The sequence below is a fragment of the Drosophila eugracilis genome, unplaced genomic scaffold, assembly GCF_018153835.1.
Source record: "Drosophila eugracilis isolate 14026-0451.02 unplaced genomic scaffold, ASM1815383v1 contig_1924, whole genome shotgun sequence".
Lineage (NCBI taxonomy): Eukaryota > Metazoa > Arthropoda > Insecta > Diptera > Drosophilidae > Drosophila > Drosophila eugracilis.
The window spans coordinates 41,692-65,875 of NW_024572782.1; the positions used below are offsets into that span (position 1 = coordinate 41,692).

The 24,184-nt window shown below is 39.8% G+C and overlaps 1 protein-coding gene across 1 annotated transcript in view; it reads left to right on the forward strand.

The window, feature by feature from the left end:
- The window catches only part of LOC108117581, a 43,546-nt gene extending 19,656 nt beyond the window's left edge, over positions 1–23,890 (forward strand). Inside the window, exons 3-5 of the mRNA XM_041817820.1 lie at positions 21,543–22,550; positions 22,603–22,903; positions 23,789–23,890. Of these exons, the coding sequence (XP_041673754.1) occupies positions 21,543–22,550; positions 22,603–22,903; positions 23,789–23,890 (1,411 nt within the window). The remainder of the gene's footprint in view (positions 1–21,542; positions 22,551–22,602; positions 22,904–23,788) is intronic.
- Positions 23,891–24,184: the final 294 nt, after the last annotated feature.

Consider the following 24,184-nt stretch of genomic DNA (forward strand, 5'->3'; position numbering starts at 1 on the left):
ACTTTTTTTCACAATTTTAAATTATTCATTTTGCTAGTGGAAATTCACAACACGCCACCTATTGTCGGTGAAAGTATAGTGAGTAACTGATATTGACGTCACAAACCATGTGAGGAATTATAACCTACAGTTCTTCATAAATAGCGATATAATGTTCCGATTTAAAAAATCGTTAGTAAATCGATAGATTTTAAAAGAAATAAGTTATACAAGATCAAACAAAGGCAATCATAATATTAGGTTGTCAAAAAAGTATTGCGGTATTTTCACTAGTTGGCGCTGAAAGCGCGTAGGTGTTGTTTTATTCGTCGCATCAGGTTATACTGTACCATAAAGAGAAAATACGGCATATTTTACAGTACTACTTCGATAAAGGCAATAATGCATCTCAAGGCCTGTCACTGAATTGGTCGAAAGAGACCGGCATAGTAGCAGCCGTAGCATCGGTCAAGAGCTGGGCATGAGTCATCAAACCGTTATAAACCATTTGAAGAAGCTTGGAGTCACGAAGAAGCTAGATGTATGGGTGCCACACGAATGACGCAAAAAAACATCTTTGACCGTATCGACGCATGCAAATCGCTTCTAAATATATGAACACTGAGATCTCAGGAACTATAGCAGATACAAAGTTGAGATTAAGCATGAAGATTCTTGAGGTCCCGGGACAGCGCAAGTTTATTTCGCTATCCTGCCACGCCCATTCTAACGCCCACAACTCGCGAAAAATTAAATCGCTGAAATCTCGGGAACTATGAGAGCTAGAAAGTTGAAATTCAGTATGTATAAACTTTGGATGCCAGCGCATCTTTTAGTGGTACTATTATCTGGCCCTGACACCCACCCATAAGCTCACCAAGCTCAAAAGACGGTTTTCCCATTTTTAAGAAAACCTGATATCTCTTTAACTATAAGTGATAGAAAGTTCGGATTAAGCATGTAGATTTTTATGATGCCTCAAATGCGAATTGTTCTTTTTCCATCTATCTACGCCCACCCTAACGCCCAAAAAACCCGAAAAAAACAAAAAATAGCGAAAAACTAAAATCGCTGAAATCTCGGGAACTAAAAGAGCTAGAAAGTTAGCCTTTAGAATACGTATTTTTGGGATGACACTGCAACTTTTCATCCGGCCACGCCGACTCTAACGCCCACAAACCAAGGAACACTGTGGCGTCTATAATAATATTACGAGTGCCGTCGTTTGACCTTGTATTACTTATTTCTGTTAATATCTATCGATTTACCAAAGATTTTTTTAAATCGGAACATTATTTCGCTACTTATGAAGAGATTTGGGTTATAAGGCCTCACATGGGCAGTGACGTCACTATCAGTTACTCGACATGCTTTTTTCAACAATAGGTGGCGCTTGGGTAATTTCCACTAGCAAAATGAATATTTTAAAATTGTGTAAAACAGTAATGGGTATCTTATAGTAGCGGCACTCGACTATAGCGTTTCCTCTTTTTATATATTGTTTTTGTTGCTAATCAGTTGTTTTTTGTTGTAAACCATTTGTTTTTTGTCGTTAATCAGTTGTTATTTTGTTAATTTGCAGTTGTTTTTTCTTGTGAATCAATTGTTTTTTGCTGTTTAGCAGTTGTTTTTTGTTGTTTTGCAGTGGTTTTTTTTGTTGCTTAGAAGTTGTTTTTTCTTGAAAATCGGTTTTTTTTTATGTTTATAACTTTTTATTTTTGTTCGCTTGTACAACGCCTGCTGAATTTAAAGTCGAAATTTGGACTGTGAGTTTTCAAGTAGGCTGTCCATATTTTTATACCACATTTAAACGTATATACGCCATTTGGGATATAGTTTGGGATATAGTTTTGAGCAAAAGTTGTAATATCTATATTTTAAATGTCTTAAATCATTCTAGTATTGTTTATTGTTTTTGCAATTGCTGCACTTCCCCTAGCTAAACTACGGAGGGCACTTAGAGCAGTCAAAGAAGGTACGATTGGTAAAAAAACCACCAATTTTGTGTATATATATTATTCTTGGTACTTTCACGTTTTTCCTTGAACATATTTTCGATTGAACTGTTTTGTTTTTGATGTTCCCATTCTAATCTTTTTCTTTGTTTTCATAATGTTGGTTACAAAATATGCTTCTGCTTTTTCATCAAAAGTGCTTTTACACGTGACCAAGCTTTTTAAATTAATATAGAATCTGAAATGTGACGTTCAAATAAATCCTTTTATGGGAGTATGCTATATCGTGTTCTTTACAAGCCTCATCCAGTTTATTTATTCCTTGATCACCTCGTTTCAAACGTTTTTCTAGCTGTGTAACCGGCCAATAAAATATGGGCTTATACGGGCTTTAAACGGTAATGTATTAATTAAGTTGTAGGCAAGACCACCACCTACCACCACCAACGTTTCCCCATTATATTGATTTTTAATCATCAAAGCTTTCTTGTCGAATGAAGTACATAAGCTTTTAGAATGCGTTTAATACGTTTTTTTTTTTTTTTTTTTTAATTCAATATTTATTTACAATCTGTCTTGTGACAATAAGTAAATTTTATAACTAATATTTTACAGGACAGGAGTAGCAGACTTCCAGTGAAACCTGCTATTAAATATAACATCTTGTTTACTTAAATTAGCCTATCAGGGAGATCAAGAACGTGAAATCTTTTAAGTCTTCTATATGTTGAACTATTGTTTACTAGGCCTAGGGCTAAATTATTCGTATGATTGTGAAGTCTGTTTGTATATTTCCTACTGTATTTGTTAATTTCTTCTTTTATTGTTTGAATGTTTAGGTCTCTGTGGATGTTTGCATTGCTTACATAAAATGGAGCATCGACAATTTTTCGCAATGTTTTCGACTGGTAGCGCTGAAGTATATCAATATTTGCGTTGATAGCTGTTCCCCAGAGCTGGATAGCGTAGGTCCAAACAGGCTTCAGAATGGTTTTGTAGAGGAGAATTTTATTTTCCAAAGAGGCTGCAGATTTTTTATTAAGTAGCCAGGACATTTTCAGTGTTTTTATTCTGAGCTGTTGACATTTCGCTTTTATATGGGGTTTCCATGTTAGTCTGCGGTCGAGGTGCATGCCAAGATACTTCACACATGAATCTTGTGGAATGGCTGAGCCGTAAAGTGTCACGTTTGGGCAGTTTCCTGGTCTTAATGCAAATGTTATTTGGACAGACTTCAGGGAGTTGATTTTAATTTTCCAGCGAAGAAACCAGGATGCAATAATATTGAGCTCACTTTGCAACAGTTGAGAAGCTTCGTCTCGACATGAACTTGTTGCCAGGATAGATGTATCGTCAGCATATGTTGCAATGGTGCAATTATTTGTTACTGGCATATCTGCCGTGTATAGGGTGTAAAGGACTGGTCCTAATACACTCCCTTGTGGAACGCCTGCGTTTATGAGAATTAGTGTTGACGTTTCATTTCTCTGCTGCACGTAGAAGCATCTTTTGGACAAATAGGATTTCAGTAATAGATAATATGGGGCAGGTAACCATTTCTTAATCTTGTAGAGTAATCCCTTGTGCCAAACACGATCAAACGCTTGTTGAACATCTAGGAACGCAGCAGTACAATATTTTTTGTTCTCAAGCGCAGATACAATTTCATTGGTGACCCTATGACATTGCTCAGTGGTGCCGTGACCTTTTCTGAATCCGAATTGGTATTCAGGAATGATGGAAAGTTCGTCCAAAATTGGCAACATCCTCTTCAATAGTATTTTTTCAAACACTTTCGAGAATATTGTCAACAGACTAATGGGACGGTAAGATGATAGTTCTGATTCTGTCTTATTTGGCTTGAGGATCATGATGATTTCTGCACATTTCCATTGACTTGGGAAATGGTCTAACCTGAGCATGGCGTTAAACACCAGCGTAAGAAACCGTATACAATTTAATGGTAGATTTTTGAGAGTGATGCCGTCTATCTTGTCCGGGCCTGGCGATTTTTTATTACTCAAGCATTTAATTTCTGTCACGACTTCGTCAAAATGGATTCTTTTAATTGGCAAGCTCATTTGACAGGGTGACCCAAGAAAGTTTTCTACTTCAGCTTCCGTTGTAGGATTGGAAATGTCGTTAGGCTGGAACACAGAGTGCAGGTGTTGTGCAAATGCCTCAGCTTGTTCATCATCGGATCTACACCAAGTTCCATTGTTTTTGCGGATGATTGTGTTTCTTTTGCATGGTCTCTTCAAATATTTAGTGGCTCTCCACAGATTGTACTCTTTGTTGCTAGAATTGGGGTCCAAATTTCTCAGATATGCCGCTAGAGATTCATTTCTTAGGTTAGACAATAATTGTTTAAGCTCAGATGCCGCTCTATTATATAATCTTTTGTCAGCAGGATAGCGAGTTTCTTGCCAACGTTTCCTCAGGTCCCTTTTGAGTTTAATCTTTTCCCGAATTTCAGTTGAAAGATACAATTGGTTTGATTGTTGGTTTCTTTGGCTGTGATTCGTATGTAAGTAGCTCGCTTTGTGAATTGCAGTTGTGAAAAACTCCACAGCATAATCTATGTCCTCTCCTGTATTTAACGAAATGTCTACGTTTATGGCTTCTTCTAGGTAACTTTTAAACCCGAGAGTGTCTGTGGAAGCAGAGATGACTCTATAGGGCTTGTCGAGCATTTGAGCTATTGTGCTATATGTCGCTATTATCGGCGAGTGATCTGAGTTAAGATCAAAACTTTCCATTAGGCGCATGTGTGTTTGAGGGATACCAGAAAATACTACGAAGTCAATCAAGTCTGGAGTTTTTCGCATATCCGTTGGCCAGTATGTAGGCTTACCAGTAGAGAGAGTGGATATATTATTGTTTCGTATGCATTTGTACAACTCGGATCCCTTTGGGTTAATGAGTCTGGAGCCCCAGTATGGGTGTTTGGCATTGAAGTCGCCTCCAACAATAAACTTTGTCCCCAGTCCTTGAAAAAAGTTTTTGAAATCGAGCTCTTTTATAGTGAATCTTGGTGGGAGGTAAATTGCTAAGATTGAAACATCTGCGTGCATGCATTTAATCAGAATTGTGGCAGCCTGCATAGCATTTTCCCTAGTGCTGTCCATGATTTTGAATTTTAGACCCTTCTTAACAATAATTGCTGCGCCTCCATGGGCTCTATCAGACGGATGATCAGCTCTTATTGTGTCATATCCGACTACTCTAAAAAATGATTTACTGGAGAAATGCGTTTCAGAAACAAGCATGATGTCGATTGAATTTGTTTTTAAAAATAAAGATATTTCATTGACATGGTTGGAAAGCCCATTGGCGTTCCAGATTCCTAAGTTTAGACTTATTTGCATAATTTATTAACCAGTAACATTATCATGTTAAGTAAATTATTTGTAAGTTCAAATTGTTTCTCTAAGAGATGCTCTATTCTTTCTAAAGAGGTATTCGTACTAGTAGCATTATTTCCTGCAGCAACTTGGGCGTAAGATTGATAGTTTTTAGGTTGTTGGGTCGGCACTATAGGTGTTTGAGATATTTCAGAAACATTTTTAGTATGGTCCTTGTAGTGCATCTGTTTTCCAGCCGTAGTTAATTTTTTTGATATGAGCTCTTTATAGACCCTACACCCTTTGTAACTAGCAGCGTGATTTTCGTTGCAGTTCGCACATTTTGCCGGTTGTTCTTTATCTTTTGAACATAGGTTGCTGGGATGCTTACGAGAGCATTTTACGCACCTATGAGTTTTGGAGCAATAGGATTTTGTGTGCCCGAATTCCTGACAACGGTGGCACTGAACAATGTCTTTTGCTTTACGAGGGGGTTCTATTTTGACAATCGCGTTATCAATGTGCTTCACTTCGTATATATCTTTGTTATTATTGTTGGGCTCTATGTCAAGAAAGAATAGATTTAAGGGCTCTTTGGTTCCACGTCTTTTAATGTTATTTATGTTCCTGACTGAGTGACCTTTGGACTCCACGTCTCGTTTAATGTCCTCAATATCCGTAGAGAAGTGCAAATTCTTTATAACGACCCTAAATGCTCTTTCATGTTTAAGCTGGTATGTATGAAACTTAACAAAATCACTGGCAAGAATTTTAACAAGGGACCTATATTCATCAATTGACTTAACCATAATTCTCACTTGGCCATCTCGTTGAGTTTTATAATGGAAATTTTCTTTTCGAGGTAGGCTAGCATACTACTTATATCACTAACATCCGATAAGAAGATGGGAGGCGGCTTGTTAGGCGGAGGTTATCATGTCCAGGGCTTCGTTTTCGTCTGCATCGTTACCTTTTTCAGTTGTTGAGCGTTCCGCTAAGATAGAAAATTTATTGGAGCTAATGCTGGGTTCGGTGTCCAGGGCAAGTTTTTTCTTTAGGAGAATCGGTGAAACTTGATTTTGTCTCTTTATTCCCTTTGGCTTAGGTTTTATTCTCTGCCAGCTCCAAACTGAGGTATCGTCTTCTTCGTCGCTCATGTTGACAACAACACTTTTATGGTGCTTATCAGATAACACCGTTATGTTTTTATTTTATTTTGTTTTCGTTTGTTTTTGATAGCTTAAGCGTAGCTCCCGCGTAGAATTCAGGCACGTCTTGACTCGGAGAGTATTCGATCCCGAATGCGTTTAATACGTGAAAAACAAAAAATTATCGTTAGAAATATCAGCGATGTAATGGAGAAAAAAACAACCTCCACGATATAGTTCCCTCTTACCGAATACAATAAGAGCTCTTATTGTTGCACCTTCAAATTATGGTAAAACCAACATTATGCTTAGTTTGATAGAGACTCCAATCGGATTGAAATTTGAAAATATTTACGTGTTTTCTAAGAGTTTATATCAACCTAAGTATGAGTACTTGGAAAAATTAATAAAACCTATTAAAGGAATGGAATATCACACTTTCTCTCATAACGATGATGTATTAGACCCCAGTGAAGCAAAAAATTATTCTATTATGATGTTTGATGATGTAGCTTGTAATAAACTAGACAACATAAGATCTTATTTTTGTATGGGTCGTCATAAGAATATTAATTGCTTTTATTTATACCCATTTACCTAAACATTTGATTCGTGACAATGCCAACTTTATTATAATGTTTAAACAAGACGATTTAAATGTGCGACATATATATACAGATCATATTAATACAGATATGGGGTATGACACATTCGTGGAAATTTTTAAAATATGTTGGAAGGATAAATTTGGGTTCTTGCTTATAAGTAGAGATAACGATATGGATAATGGAAGATATAGGTTTTAATCAGTTTATTAAGATTTAAAAAGTTATTAGATTTGGTATACAAATAGATTAAAAATACCGAAACAAAAAAAACAAACAAAACAAAACGTTTCCACAGGTTAACAACAGATTTCATTATGTCTAGATCAATGACATTGTCCTTGAATGGAAATAGTTCTGTTATAAATACAAACTACTTTTTAACAATCGACTTGGATGGACGTTTTGAGTGTGCATTAAAAATATAGGCGAAAAAAACAATCTCTTCCATATTGTAACTAATGTGATCCCAATTACCATTGGATCCTATTAACTAAATAATATAACTGATTATATTTGTAAAAATCTTAAAGATTACGGTACTGAAAAATTTTTTAAAATTGAAAGCAATAACAATACTCATTAAGTGGATATAACCAGTGGCTCCGATCGGCCGATCACGGGGAAATGCCTTCAGAACACTAGTTGAAGTCACCGCTTAGTTAGCGATAACAAAGACAACAAGTGTGTGTTTTGGAGATAGGAGCTAGCTTCGAAGCGGGACGCATTGTTGTCTGGGCTCGATCGTTAGTCCGCACCGCCGGTACTCCATCCCTTCCGGTTAACACCTCTTCCAGGACGCCTCGTTTCCCCTGGTATGGTCGGATCACATATGAAAAACCATATCTCCTCGACGAATGGGCTCGACGTGCTTGCACTATCTCTCCTGCGCACAAGTGTTGGAAGGTACTCATGTACCCATCGCTTCAAAAACCGATCCCGTATCATTCTAACTATGCGCCACTGCTTTCTGGTAGCGCATCTGTCGGACTCCTGTCCGTCATCTTTGGGAAGATCCGGAATATCGGGCTCTCCCTTCATCAAATCGTTGGGTGACAGTGGAGCCTCCTTGTCCACCGACACTAGTTAGCGGATGAGAGTATATACACTATACTCTCCGCCTCAATCAACAGATTCTCCAGTACGTGCTTCTTGGGCGCGATCTCCTTCATTGTGTGCGCCAGCACCTTCTTCATGCACTGCACCATCCTTAACAGGCGCCACCCTCAGCTGGATTCGCTGGACAATCAAAGATCCACTCGACTCCTTTGGACGACAGCTCGCCCTGGATCTGTGCAGGCTCAAACACTTCGCTGAACCCTTTGGCCTCCCGATTGGCTCCAACGAAGTTCTTCTCGTTGTTGCTCCTTATCTTGACCACCGGACCACGGCGGCTCATGAACTTCCTCATGGCGACTATACAGGAATATGTAGACAAATCGTGGGCCATCTCCAAGTGGATAGCCCTTGTGGCATGTAAACAATGCCACCCACCTTTTCTCCGTGTGACGTTCAACAGTTACAAATAGCGGTCAAAAGTACTCCAGGCCGGTAAATTTAAATGGGCATCCGTTGGCCTCCAGCCGGCCCATCTCGGGCTGGCCTGGTCGCGCCCTCCGTAGTTTGCAAACGTTGCAGTTGCTCCTCACCTTCCTTAGCAGCCTTGGTAATTTCGTGGTCCAGAACTTCTGCCGGATCGCTCCCATAATTGCCTCCATGTTTGGATGGCACATCCTTCATGGTGATGCCGCACAATCATCTCCGCCAGCGCCCCCTTGTGAGGCAGTATGATCGGCCGACGCGCCCTTTATTGCACGCACATCGCTTCGTCGATCCTTCCGCTGGCTCGCATTACTCCTCGTCGATGTATGGGGACAACCCGTATAGTACCTTTCCTTGGCTGTCCTCAGCAAACGCTTCTCGATTGCCTTATCAGTGCACCCTCTGCCTCAGCGCACTCCATAGACGACAGTCCGTGGTCCTCTTGATCACAACGTAATCCACGACATCGTCGAATAAATCTGAGCACCCATTCGGTGCTCCTTATCAACCGGTTGCAGCTCGAAAATCTCTGTAAAGGTATGAAGCTCACCGTGACTACGCCAAACTCACATTCCATCTTCTCTTCATCTGGCGTCGGGGGAATCCAATCCCCTCTCGATTTCGGCCAGCTTCTGGTCCTCGTAGAAATGGTGGACCACTTAGCAACCGGGAACCAATGCTCAGGTCCACGGCCTTGCGCGTCCTCGTTGCATCATCTGCCACGTTTTCGGCAGATGGAATCCATCTCCATTGGGACGCCTTCGTGAATTCTAACATCTCTGCCACCCGGTTCCCGACAAAGTGCTTGTATCTCTGGTGGGTGCTGCTTATCCAGTGCAGCACGGTCTAAGAATCCGTCCATAACAGGCTGCTGCCGATCGCCAAACCGCGGTACTGCTGGGCGGTGTCCATCAGTCACGTGCTCAATACTGCTGCTTGAAGTTCCAGGTGCGGTTTACATAGTCCTTATCGGAACGCACTTCGTCTTAGAGCATACGAAATGTGCCAGCACGTCTCCGCTTTTATATGTGATTCGTTGCTGCGAACGCCGACTGGCTGGAATCCACTAAGATGTGCGAGTTGTAGCGTGGCCGACAGTTCTCAAAGGCTTCGGCTAACTTTTCTGGTAGCGGCTCATCTCAACTTAGTCCACTCCGCCAGCTCTTTCTTATCAGTAATTTGGTGGTCACCATATAACAGCTAAAGAATCCAATCGGGTCGAACGTGGACATGACCAGGCTGAGGAACTCCCTCTTCGTAGGGACACGTTCCCATGTCATGACGCTCCTCGGGACTCGATGATATTTGACGCCGAACTTAAAGTCATCTGTAGCCGGCTGCAGTACATTCCTAGTACCTTATCCTCAGCTTCGGGCTATCTAAAGCTAGCTATGGATTCAAATGTTGTCAACGCTCTGACCACATTTGCCGAGCTGGAAGTAAATCGACACAAATCAAACCCAGAATCCTGGGGCTCCAGTCGGCATTCGTAACCTTTCTTAACGCAATCATCCATTATTCCATTGTAAGCCCGCGCGAAGTCCACATCACGCGTCTTATTTCGTTCCATATTGACGATTCTCTTGATTGCCATAATGTAGCTCTCTGGCAGTCTCACCTCGTCGTCTCTCCATAGCACCCCAGTCTCGTATCGTCGGCCAATCCGCTTTGTCGTCTCCAGGATACTCGGGCCCCGTGCGTCGAAGTAATCAATGACCATCTTCTCTATAAAATTATACTGTGGCACGGCTAGGAGGCACTATATCTGAAGCGGTGAGCTCGTCTTTCCACTCACCGGTGGCTGCTACATATGGTTCTCCTCTCACCTTTTCAGGTTCGTCGTCGTCGATAAGCTTGACAGACCATTCTTCATCCAGCAGTGCACAGGTATCGACCTGCGAATTCTCTCCGTACAGCGCCATGGGAAGAATCCGGAATAGCAGGTGACCTCCGGTCGAATCAACACATCTTATGTTTCGGTGCGAGAGTTCCTGGCGGTCCAAGGTCGATCGCCTCTTGCATTCCTGGCGTCTATAACTGCGGCTGACGTAGGCAGGCTCTTCTTGCTGGAATCCACTGACTGTGGCATTCATATCCGTCTGCTGCTGTCTCTGTACAGCTGCCGGTCTTGACTGCTCCTCTGATCCGTCCTGGGGCCTCCATCTGCGACTGGCGGCCGTCCGGGATGTCCAGCTGGTTCATGGAGTAGGTAGTGATGCCTCATTTGGCATCCGTAGACTTTGCATCCGCGGCCCTTCTTGCAAAACCGGGCCGTACCTCCATACTCCACACATGACAACATAACCTCAACTACCTGGCGGACTCGATCCGCGTCATTGTAGAAGCGTGGTTGACTTCCTTGCAGTCCTTGATTTCATGCAGTTCCTCACATATAGGGCAGCATCTGGGGCGGTTTGCATACTGCTCCTCCTCGCGAACAGTATTCCCGTGCAGAACCCTTTGCTTAGGTTGCTCCTTTATTCCGACGTCCGTGACAGTGCACACCAATTTGGCGAATTCATGAAGCCAATCGCTCAGGTGTACCACTGTCGGATACGGCTGTATCGTAGCCGCGGTCTTCGCCCAATCCAACCTCTTGCTCACCAGCAACTTTGCAATCAGTTCCTCCAATAGGGTTGAGATTCATAGGTGCTGGTTGCCGGTCGTGGTTGACTGCAGGAACGCCAGGTTGCTCACCTTAGTGGCGAACGGCACGATCCTTGCGATGTTGGCCTCTTGAACTGGCTGCACGCCAAGCGTCGGCACCAAATTTTCACTCAATTGTGGCGGCAAATTAGCAATCAATTGTGTAGGCAGCTGCTCATCCAAAGATGCCGTCACTCCAAGCTCTAGTTGCAAATTGTCACTCATTATCTGGACAGGTTCGCACTCGAACTCTGCCGTGGCGCTGCTTTCAAACATGGCAGAATTTCACTCAAACATGGCGGTGTATTCGCCGCACCGCACACTCCAACGCCGCGGGCACCGATTACAACGGGATCCCTGCCCCTTGCCTCCACCAGCTCCGATTCTAAATGTGCGATCCTTTCCATTAGAGCCGCCACGTCTAGAGTCGTGGAGTCTGTAATCTACCCCGTGGCATTAGGCTGCAGGTTACTATCCGCTTTCCTGCCGGCTGTTCCACTTTCCTTCGGGATCTGTGGCCGCTGCCGATCACCTGCCACTCTCGCTGTGGTTGCTATGGTGTTCGCAGTGGCGGGAACACCCGAGACATACAGTCTGGGGCTCCGCCGCAAGGAGTGCTATGTAGGCATCACCTCGCAGAGTGCGAATAAAAGAACGACGCCGCTCGGCCGATCACGGGAAATGCCTTCAGAACACTAGTTGAAGTCGCTGCTTGGTTAGCGATAACAAGGACAACAAGAGCGTGTATTGGAGATAGGGTTTTATTCTTAAATATGTACATCAGTTAAATTAACCTTAAATACAATTTCTTAGCTTACATACCGCAGTTTCTCATCCCTCTCTCTGTGATGACGCAAATCGGTCTGCCAATTTTAAGCTCTTTATTGTGACCGAATAAGATAACCCTAGAAATCCACACACAAATAATACTGACTTCTAGCGGCGCGAAATTCAAACTTAACTATCGATAGTTAAAATTCGTTCCGCGACAACCAGCACTTGGGATCCGGTTTACTTAAAAAAGGAAAGATCAATTGGTCAACCTTTTGGTTTTGATAAAATAGTTTTAGAGCCACATCCAACATAAACATATCTATCGGATCAGACTGTCAATATCTTAAAAATTAATACTAATCATTTGGAATGCAACATAATTAGTGCTTTATATATAGACAAACACCCAATCATACGTTACATGAATTCGGTATTAATGTTCCTCATCGCTATAAAATAACTGAGACACCACATAATCTTATTTACTTGCCAATCAACTGTGATTAAATAAGCACACTCTCAATATGCATCGTAGATCAAAACGGAGTTTAGGTAAATTTACGTGGTGAAAACATACCTATTCGTTGTATAATAAACATTTAAATTACTATCCAAAATCAAGACTTGTATGTGCTCCGTCATGAAAGTTACCTCAACTTTCAAGGAATTATTAGAAAAGATACAACGGTCGGTCCTACAACTGATAATGTTGCAACTTTTTTAAAAATAATTGTATGGCTTACTTCTTAAACTTGAAGTATGAAATAAATGAATGCGAGATTGTTAGAACTCGATTTGTCGGTATGACAACTACTCTTAATGAATTTTTATCACTTGATAACCTTTAAAGTCAAAATCCATTAAATTCTAGATGGGGTGGTGGAGATGACTTTTACTTTAAATTTTCTGTCCCATTATAAAATTTATTAGGGTTTGCTGAAGATTATAAAAAGGTTTTGTTGAATTGTAAACATGAACTTGTGCTAATGCTAACTAAAAATGACGATGATGTTTTTGAAAAAAAAAGAGATTGGAACAAACATTTAAATTAGAAATGACCATGATAAGTTGGAAAATTCCTCATGTGACACCCAGTGACAATGCAAAAATTAAGATGTATGATATTATTAAAAGTGGTGCAAGCCTACCTATTGCATTTCGTAGTTGGGACTCGTACATTAACCCAAAATTACACAAGGAACCCTCAACTGTTGGGATGTAAATATTTTAAAAAATAATACTATTCGTTTGGAATGTAGCATCATTAGTGGTTCATATGTAGACAATACACCCAATCATACGCTATACGATTTCAGTATTAATGTTCCTCCTGGCTGTAAAATGAATGTGACACCACATAATCTTATTATAGACTAGACTCCTACGTTAACCCAAAATTGGGACAAGGAACCCACCACTGTTGGAATGTTAAACTATCAGCAAATCGGGAAAGACCAAGGTTTGCCATATTCGGATTTATACGAAACGGAAAACTTATCACAAATAATTTATCAAACTCGAGGGTTCATTTTAATTCTGACTCTTACCCATATGATAATTTAAGTGTTGATTTCAATAAGAATCAGTTTGCTGATGAGTCACAGCCATTTTTAACACCATCGGAATTTAAAATGAAAGCTCCAATTATCGTAATTGATCTATCATATCAAAATGAATCAGTAAAATCTGGTCCTATTGACTTGAGAATTTCAACTGAACTGAAGACACCAAGTGACGAAAATATCCAAGCTTATTGCCTACTCATACCCGATCGATTAGTCGAATATAATCCCTTAAACGGATTAGTACAACGAGTTGTTTGATATTTTTAAAAATTATTAAAGATATTATATCAATTGATATTCAAGGTTTCTTTGACAATAACAATAAAGTTATTCTTGAAGAAATTGGAATTGTAGTTGAAAAGTAACGAAACTTAAATAATAGTTTATTATAGAACCACCATATGATATCACTTTATTAGATACAAAATCTCGAAACACCGAGAAACCAAATTATCTGCAAGGAAATCGAAAAGAACCATTTTCTGCAGTCATTTTTTGGAAACCACCATTTGATTAATGTCGAAGACATACAGTGTCCGTCATTAAACCGATACTGGTTAAAGGTGGTGTGTCTGCTCTAAACAATGCATACAACATTATACATTTTTTTAAAAGTAGTTCAAAATAAATAAAACATATCTACTTGCATTCACATCATTTTGAAGATGAGATCACTTGTGACAAGACCTGTTTTACGAAATCTATTTTAATAAATCATGAAATTTCTTGAAGAAATAATAATTTTTTTCTTCAATTCAAGATAGTTGAAAATGATTTCCAATACCTTCTTAAAACCAAACATATGTACATGAATCAAGGTGCAAAAGTTGTGAAAACAATGAGATATGGTGAACACTTTACATTCTGTAACGCCGATTTGAGGTTGGAAACATGCGCATGCCTCTTTTACGTAAATCGAAGGAATGGAGCTAGGAAAATAATTTCATTGTATTAATTAAAAAATTAACGCTTTATGTGAAATAAAAAAAAGTACTTGTTTTCCTTTTTTTTATGAATAAGGGAAGGGATATAGATATACTCATCTAAGTTAACACCGGCCAAGCGCCCCCTTCCCTTCACCGCCTCTCGACCCGGATACCAGACACCGCGACTTCCCTCATCACCCCACTCAGCCAACCCGACGACCAGCAGAGACACAGCAGCGGTAGTGCAAACACCAAACGTCAGCGGCGTCAGAGCGACAGCGCAGCGACAGAACGTCAACGGCAGAATTGCAACGGCAGTAGCGTGAGAATGGAAGAGCACTGACCGCCCGCTAGCTGCCTCAGCAATACCTGCCGCTACCCCTTCCCATCGCCGTGGCCAACCCAAAATGCAGAGCTAGCACCTGGAGGTTAGCAACACGTTGGCCCAAATATCCAGAACCGCTGCTATCAGCATCGCGACAATGGAAGAGCACTGACCGATCGCGAGCTGTCTCAGCCATAACTTCCCCTACCCCTGCACACGGACGGAAATGCAACACCAGCACCTGGAACATAGCAACACTTTGGCCCCAAAACCCCCCAAAACCGCTGCTGTCAGCATCGGACTGCTGCAACCGCTCTGCCAGCGTTATGCAGCCAACAAGCCAGCCAAACTTATGATTTAGAATTACTTCGATTTGTACCCCCAAAGCCAGCAGACCATTATCATTTGCAAATAAAACCATTGTAACGTATAAAAACGATTACTGTTTTATTTTAAAGTAGCATCGTAGAGAATTAAGATTGAGCTGTGAAGGAGAAGGACGAAGGGACTTGTAATTGGAACCGCGAGGATGCAGATAACATTAACTAGGTAATATCCGGGGGAATACTCTCCCCTCTGGCCATGTCTGGCCATAACTTCTATTATGATGCATAGTTTTATTAATGTGTTCGAATACAGAGAAATACTAAGCACACATTTTATAACGGTACGAGCATGGATCTGCTTTATCGGTTATCCATGTCATGTTTCCACACATATCTGGGGTTCCCACTCAGTAATTCACACGCAAACACGTATGCAGTAGCATACATATAATATATAGAAATTGACACTGTGTTTTGAGAAAATTCAATTCCTTAAGACGTTCCCAATCCTCCTAATTAGGGTCAGGAATACTTTTCAATATTGTCATATAACGGATAGGGGGGTCGGAAAACTAATCATGCCACAATCGTAACATGTCATTACTTCTTTGAACACGCGCGGTATTAAAAACTATAATTTATGGGTTTATGATTTCTGTGCCAGAATCCATACTGATTAAAAGGACCTGCGGGGGAGGGGAAATCCTAATCACAAGAGACGACATGGGTTTCGGGGGTGGGGGGAACCATGTTTTATCACTAATGTCACAGGTTAATAGCATATAAATCTGTGCCAGAACAAGCGTTAAGTACCTACTGACCTGTACCCTTGCATAAAGAAACGGAGTGAAGAAACCACACAGAGACGCACAATGAAAGTAGGGTCCCCACGCGTTACCAATCGGTGGTACAATTTTTCGTAAGGAAAATAGACGTAACACTAGATAATGGAGTGACTCTCCGTACCCTACGTAAGCAAAAAATACATAAGCAGAAAATCAGAAAAAATTGTAAGGACATTAATTTTTGTACAATTCCAGACTTTGCAACCTAATTTTGGGGAATCGATATTTTGGACCATGAAAAACCATTGATCAAAATAAATACTGGATCAGCTAGGGTAGTAAGCTCCTTTAGAGCAATTATACACGTCATTAACTTAATAGAATAAGAGGCTACAACAAACAAAATATGAAAGTTAATCGAAACTCTACCCGATGAAAGGGAATTTACTGAAGTAAAAACTACCCAAAAACAATACATTGTTTTAGTTAAACAAAGAATTCACTCATTCCTGACCTCTGGTAGCAGAGTAAAAAGGCGACTGATTAATGGCTTAGGTAGTCTACTAAAAGTGGTATCCTGGAACATGGATGCCAATGACGAAGCAAAAATCGACAAGAACTTGACAAAGTAAATGAAAACCGAGGAGGAAAACAAAGATTTTCAAACATTACTTAGATTCAAGGAAATAGCGAGTCACATTGACAATAAACAAGAAATTATAAGTCAGTTTCCAAACTCTAGCAGAACATTATTTTTAAAGAACTAGATTCAGAACAAGAAAGGATGCAGACAGTTTAGATAATGGCAAGATTAAATTTCAATATAGATATAACCATCCAAGTAATATTGAATAGTAAGTAATAATAGTCTTCCACAAGTAATAAAACATTGATATTCAAAATAAAATCTCAATTTTATCAGAAAGTTAGTAAGATATTTAAAAATGAATTCCATTACCAATAAACAAAACAATGTACGTAAATATACCAGAACATATAATTAAGAACGAGATAGAAATTAAGATTCTAAAATGACAATGTATCAATTTGGGAAACACACATGTGTGCGAGACACTGGCCACTGGAAAAATAACATAATAACATAACATAAATAACATGAACCTACAGCATATTCAAAACCTAACGGTAAAGTCACCGACCGAGGAACACTAACCCTGCCAACCAAGTAGATCTTTAGGGACAGAGGGATGATCTGCTTCAGGACACAATCAAACACACACCTGACAACCGTCTACATATTAATCGCAATCTCCATTCTGGCCGCAATTACAGCATGGACAAGCAAAAGGAAAACGGTCATCTTGACAACAGCCGCTCCGGAACCTTTCGCAACCCCGACCATACCTCCTCTATGGCCATCGTTCCAAATTGGGGAGGGAAGAGTTACGAGCTCCGCTCTTTCATCACCCCGCCTCTGCACCCGAGAGCGAACTCATAATAAAACAATACAAACTGATGTCGTTGACCCGCAGTTGATGAGGAAAACGGAATATTGACTCTTATCTGCTGGGAACCAGAATGCCGATAGATCATTTTCTCAAACGGGTACGAGACCGGCTGCATTCCCGGAGTTTTTTGTCGTAGGAGTTAGGATTCAGCCTTTAAAGGGTAGATTTAAGAAGAAAGAATCAGTCTTATTTGGACGATCAAGAGTAGAGGAAGCTTTATTTATTATTTATGTAACTCAACGATTGATACAATAACTAAACTAATTGATACAATAACTTAACTCATGCGCTCCGGGATGCGGCGCCTTCGCGGGTGAGCGGCGCCTTCGCGGGTGACTGGGAGTAGGGCGAATAAAACGACGCCTCATTGTCACAGTAGATGGATTTGATAACAAGGAAAAAAATGATCAGCTGTAATATTGGGGTACGCACATCCACTATGGCCCTATATGGCGATTTTTGAAAGTTTATCAACGCAGGTTAAGAAAAGCTTCTGTATATGTCCATATGCAGCACTTCCCCCGCATATGGCAGAATTTGTGGACGCCCAACTCTTGCTTCTTAGGCTGTTTGTTGCCTTAGCGCAGGTCCCGAAGTTTATTAGTGAGTTTAGACATTTTGGGAAAATAGTAATCCCGAAAGACTTGTTTAACATTTTCCTGGGCAGCCCTGTGGGCGCTGTTGTGCTCGCGTGTTATTATTTATTTATTAATTTAATGCTTCTTCAAAATATTAATGATCCCGACTTGATCATGTACGTGTGTTAAATTTAAGCAATTAGTAAATATCGTTTTAATAATTCTCAGCGCTTTACGGTTTTGCTATACATAAGTACAGTAAACATCGGCTGATGTACAGCTCGAAAACTTCTACACAGCGCCAATTGCCGTTGAAAACTGGTGGTTCCGTTCTACCTTCTAATTCAATTCTCTCTTTAGTTGGCCTTAGTCAAGCGCATCGTAGAGTTTGTATAGTGACTTTCGTATCCTCTTATCGTCTTATCGTTTAAAAATTCCAACCTCAGTTTCCTCAAAATGCCCACTTTTGCTAGCATTAACTCACACTCAGCGTTATAGTGAAGCAATAAGGATGAATTTTAAATTTTATTTGCCTATAAAAGGGACACAGCTTACGGCAATACAGGTCTGGCAACTGTAGGAACTGCCACCAGAAGCATTACTCTTTTCGATGCAATCGATGCAATCGAATCGCATTGATTTGCTTATTGGAGCAAATGTATTCTTTAAGCTGCTTTGCATTCGACAGATTCCATTAGCAAACCATTTACCCACCTTACAAATAGACATTTTTCGATTAAAAGAGACATTTTTCATCAAGCTCGCTGCGCTGAGTTTCTCAAGCGGGGTAATAGACCAGCCCGAAACCAAGCGCAGCATTTTTTCACTTTCGCTAGATTTTACGATACCCCTGGATTAATAGCCCCGATAATCATCAAGCTTTCAATTTTTATGCAGGTCCTATGGAAGGAAAACGTTGCGGTCTTTACACTCATCTTGGTTGGAGCACATGTCACAGATAGTATATCCCATTCTGCGACGTTCATGGATTTTGTGATGCCAGCATCGCCGCGTACGGCTCTTGCATTTATATTTGTTCAGAACATCAAGGCGTAGTTTCATAAAAACTTCTTTGCCCAAAGTCAAGAGTTGCCCTCTTAGAGACATCAACATTTCGAAGCTAGAGTTATCTGCAATTTTTTATTGCCCGAGGTTATCTCTAAAGTATTACAAATTGTGCCTCCAGTATACCAGCAATGAAGGGTTCCTGTCACATTCCCGTAATTCTACAACCGTTTTGGCATGGATCTGTAAACCCCCGACTGACTTTAACATGTTTGTCTCAAACAGGCTTTCTGTCAATATCTATCGATTTACGACTATAAAATACCCGTTACTGTTTTACACAATTTTAAAATATTGGAAATTCATAAAGCACCACTTATTATCATAGAAAGCATGTTGAGTAGCCGATAGTGACGTCACTGTCCATGTGAGGCCTTATAACCTACATTTCTTCATCCATAATCCCTACCTTTCATCACATACAGCTTCCGACATCTCAGCGTTCTTACAAAAATCGGAAAACATTTTTCGGGCTTGGTGGGCGTAAAGGATGGCCTGGCCAGACAATGGTACCACCTGCGCTCCCAATTTAAGATTATACATATTTAATCAGATCTTTCTAGTTTTTATAGTTCCTGAAATCTCTGATTTTATTTTTCCGTTTTTTGTGGGCGTTACAGAGGGCGTGGCAGACTCTGAAATTAATTTGCGATGTATAGGCACCTCAGAAATCTGGGTGCTTAGACCCAACATTCTCAAAGTTCATACAGAGACCGTCAATCGGACGGATAGATGGACAGGGCTAAATCCACTCGGGTATGGATCCTAATCAAGAATATATATACATACTCCTTCTACCAGTTATATATTTATATAGCATAAGTTGCAATTTTCTTATTAAATCCTTTTTGTATTAAATATTTGTATTAAAAATTTAAAAATCTTAAATATATTAAATAAATAATAATAAATCCTTGCAGATGGTAGGGAAGAATGATGTAGGAATTGACAGATTAAAAAGGTTAAGTTTTTATTTAGAAACAGTTGAACCACAAAACTTTAGAAAAACCCGGTATAGGCATCCGGAATAGTTGTAACAGAAAATTCCGTAATAGCATTTTTTTTAATCCCGCTGTTTTTTTTAATCTTCATTTTTGGAGTCTAACCATAGAATATCTTAAGTCTATAACATAACTATCTAATTGACAGTTTTTATCTAACAGGTGCCTCAAATATAATTATTGCTGGGCGTCGTTGCATCGCAGTCGTGCTCTTTCTGAGACCACTGAGGTCGCTGTCGGGATTCCGTTACTGTCGGGATTCCGATATCTCTCTGGATGTTATCTTATTCAACATACCATGGTGACTTGTGGTAGCTTGAAGAATTGTTGATTGGGGCCGCTAGATAATGTCAACGTTGCCCCTACTTGCATTTCCCCACAGCTGAGAGCATTGCACTTGACCGAAATTACGTAACGCTCGGCTTTGTGTAAATGTTTTCGAAATGTACAGAAGGCAATGCTGGCTGTAGTTATGTTTTGCACGATGCGAATTGAGTTTATGTTGTTGGCCGTAATACCGTTCACGATCACGTCGGGGTCACCAAATTTTTGAGGAGGCCATTATTATATGCTTTTATTTGCCCATTTTATAAAGAATTAATAATTTATAATTACACGAAATAAGCGGTGCCGTGAACCGTGCGAAAGAAAAGCCCGATAGGTTTTCTTTGCTATAATTTATTTGCGCAGCACTGCGACTGTGTTTATACAGTGATATAGAACGAAAGCAATGATACGAACTGAGCGATTACCGACTCGCAAGCGCTTATCTCAGCTTGTCTGCAGATAGAATTGATAATTCAGCATACAGTGATGTCCACCAAATTGTAAACCATTACTATACTCGTTACTCGTAGAGTAAAAGGGTATATTAGAATCAATGAAAAGTATGTAACAGATATAAAGAAGCGTTTCCGACCCTATAAAGTATATATATTCTTGAGCGAAGTCGGTTAAGCCATGTCCGGCTGTCCGTTCGTCCGTCCGTCTGTCCCTCCGTCCGTCTTTCCGTATGAACGCTGAATCTCAAGAACTATAAGAGGTAAAAAGCTGAGATTAATGAGACAGATTCGAGAGGTCCCTACGCAGCGCTCAGAAACTATTAAAGCTAGAAAGATGGAATTAAGTATGTATTATCGTATAAGTATATATGTACCGAAAGACGGTTATCGCTTTTTGTAAAAACGCCCAGATCTCGATAACTGTAGGTGATAGAAAGTGATTTTAAATTTTTAATTTGAGTTTCAGTAGCATTAGTCAGTTTTTCCTCATGCTATATGTATTCCATATGAGAATTGGCTCGATATCGGTGGCAACTTATTACTTACATAAATTAACGATTGTTCAGATGTAATTGTAACGATCACCTCTTTCAACAATATATGCGAGTATACTTATAGTTTATTTCGATACACACTTTTCAACGAATAAAATATATGCTTTTAATTTACAAGTAAAATATTTATAATTTATATATATGTATATATATTTCCTTTTATTTTATTACAGAGAACAGCAGTTACTAAATATATTTGAAATTATTGTAACGACCCTTGAAGGAAAACTAAAACGTATTGACTCTCTTGATGAAAGAATCCAACTTATAATTGAAAAAATGGAAACGCTGCAGGGCCAGGTTGTTAACAATTTAGAAAAAACTGATTTCATTATAACTCAAACTCAAAATATAAAAAAATCGATTTCAAATGATATTTCTGATTTTCAAACACCGTACTTAGATGTTATCAACCAAACCACAAATCGCGCAATTAATTCATCAACAATACTCAAAGAGCAAATTGCAAAGTTAGATCGAAAGGTATCTAATATAGATAATAAACTAGATGGTCTTAAAGTCCAAATAGATAACAAAATTTTCCATGTTGAAGACTATATGGGCGAAGCTAGTGAAAAAAAGCCTGTCACAATAAATGAAAATGACTTTAAAAAAGCATTGAGCATTGAAGCTATGACACATGTTTCATCTGAATTAAGCGAGCTCCGTGATTCAACTGATAGCATAGATAAGAAGTTACAGTTTCACATAAATATAATTTCTGAAAATATTGGAAAAATGATGAATATGATAAATGAAATTCATTTGGCTGTTGTTGCTAATAACAAACAATTTAAACCTTTAAACTTAACAGCTGTGCAACCATCGACAAAATCGAACAAACTGGACGTTCTAGCAAAACATATGAGACCAATGGTTGCAGTATCTGAAAAAATTGATGAAGTTTGGGACGTCGTGGTAGACACAAAGTCAACTGTGGACAACCTTCTTCCTAAGTCCGCTGCTCTTCTAACGCAAACACAACGCCAAGAACGTGCAATAGATGAAATTCATCAAGATCTTAAAAGCAAAACCAACTTAATTATAAACAACCTCGATATGGTTGAAAAAAGATTAAAGAAACAGGAAGATTATGTCCAAATTTTAGCTAATCTTCCTGAGCCCTCTGTGCATACAATAAACCAAATAAATGACAGTTTTTTGGGATATGACTCGAATAAGTAAATAAATATAAATTTTTCACTACTGTCTCTAACTAATCTCTATTTTAAGCTACTCTGTTATTAATGAAACCATAAGAAGGGCAAAACCGTCTTTGCCACTCTCTTACATTCAACCATCCATAGTGACCACCATTACACCCTTACCATTTACTTCTTCAACTGGAGATATGTTGGTTCCGTTACATTCATCGCCATTTAGCAATAATGTCACTCACAACAACGGATCTGTGATCAATGGATTAAAATCAGCAATTCGAAAAGATGGAATTATTTTTCCAAGCATAAAAAAAAAACCGGCTATTCTAAATACAACGGTAGCCAATGAGTTTTTATCTCTAAAGGATTTTAAAGTAAGTTTGCTCCAACTGAATTTAAATGCACGAAGATACGCTATAGTCGAGTGCCGCAATACCCATTACTATCTAATGCAATTTTAAAATAATCATTTTGCTAGTACAAATTTGTAGCTACAAATAATTTGTTGTTATGTATATATTACAATCACGTACGCTGATATTCTTAGCTTAAATTCGCGGCGGCAAAAACAGTGTTACCAGCCGACCGTTTCTTAGTTAGCTTGGCTTGGTTTTCGGTCAACTGGGGTGTCTTGGGATGGACTGCCATAGTACTCCCTCCCTAATGACGACGTCACTAGTCCTGTTGAGATACACTTCTTAGTATAAAGGTGGGTTTCATTCTGTCCACAGTAACGGCTCCAACGGCTGACGAAGAAGCACTTGTCTATTCCTTTAAGACCAAACATTATTTTTTGCTGTGGTGAGCAGCTGGAACTAGCCGAATTTTTTGCATCTTACGCATTCGAAAACTACTAATGAAGAGGGCAGGATCTTGACTTGCATCGATTTTGAATAATTCGTTTGGCAACCGTACTGTTGTTCCGTAGACCACATGATGAGCTGAAGTACCTCTTGATGCATGTGCGGAGTCCCAACAAGACTACAAGGAGTTCTAGCCAAGGGGTATTTGGGTGACACATCATCGCAGCCTGAACGATCGATCATGTCACTTCACTGCGGTTGATACACAGTCGTATGTATGAGTATATGGCAGAGTTACTGCGTTCACTGCAGTACAAACGTTTACGTTGCTTGAGTCGCCGGAAAAGGTGTTGGCAGACTCAAGCATTTTGCCTGATGCTTTTGCTAGCTTCTTGTGATTGTTTTTCCTTTCCCGATCGTTAAAATCGAACAAATGTTACGGTGCATCTCTCCCAGAAACATTTTTCGGATTGTCGACTCTCTATTGGACTCCGGAACCAGACGGCGAATGTGAGCCAGAATCTGCGAAGGCTTAAAGTCGGAAGTTCCTTCTCATAGCAGACGGCATAGCTTTGATGCGGCTGACTATGGAATTTTGTCGAGAAATCTATTCGGCAGATGCTGCATGTTGCGGTAGTCCTCGTCGTCCAAAAGGATCCTCCTGGAAACAAGAGATCGCAAATTGTAGCGCGGTTCATCAAATATACACTCTGGATGTTGTAGCATCTTTAATCTACGTTTGTGTTGAAAGTCTCAGTTTTTTTTGCAAATTATAATTGTGCTGTGTCTTGCAGTGAAGTACAGGGTCAAAACTTTAGTAAGTGGCTACTAATATTTTATAGTTATTTATAT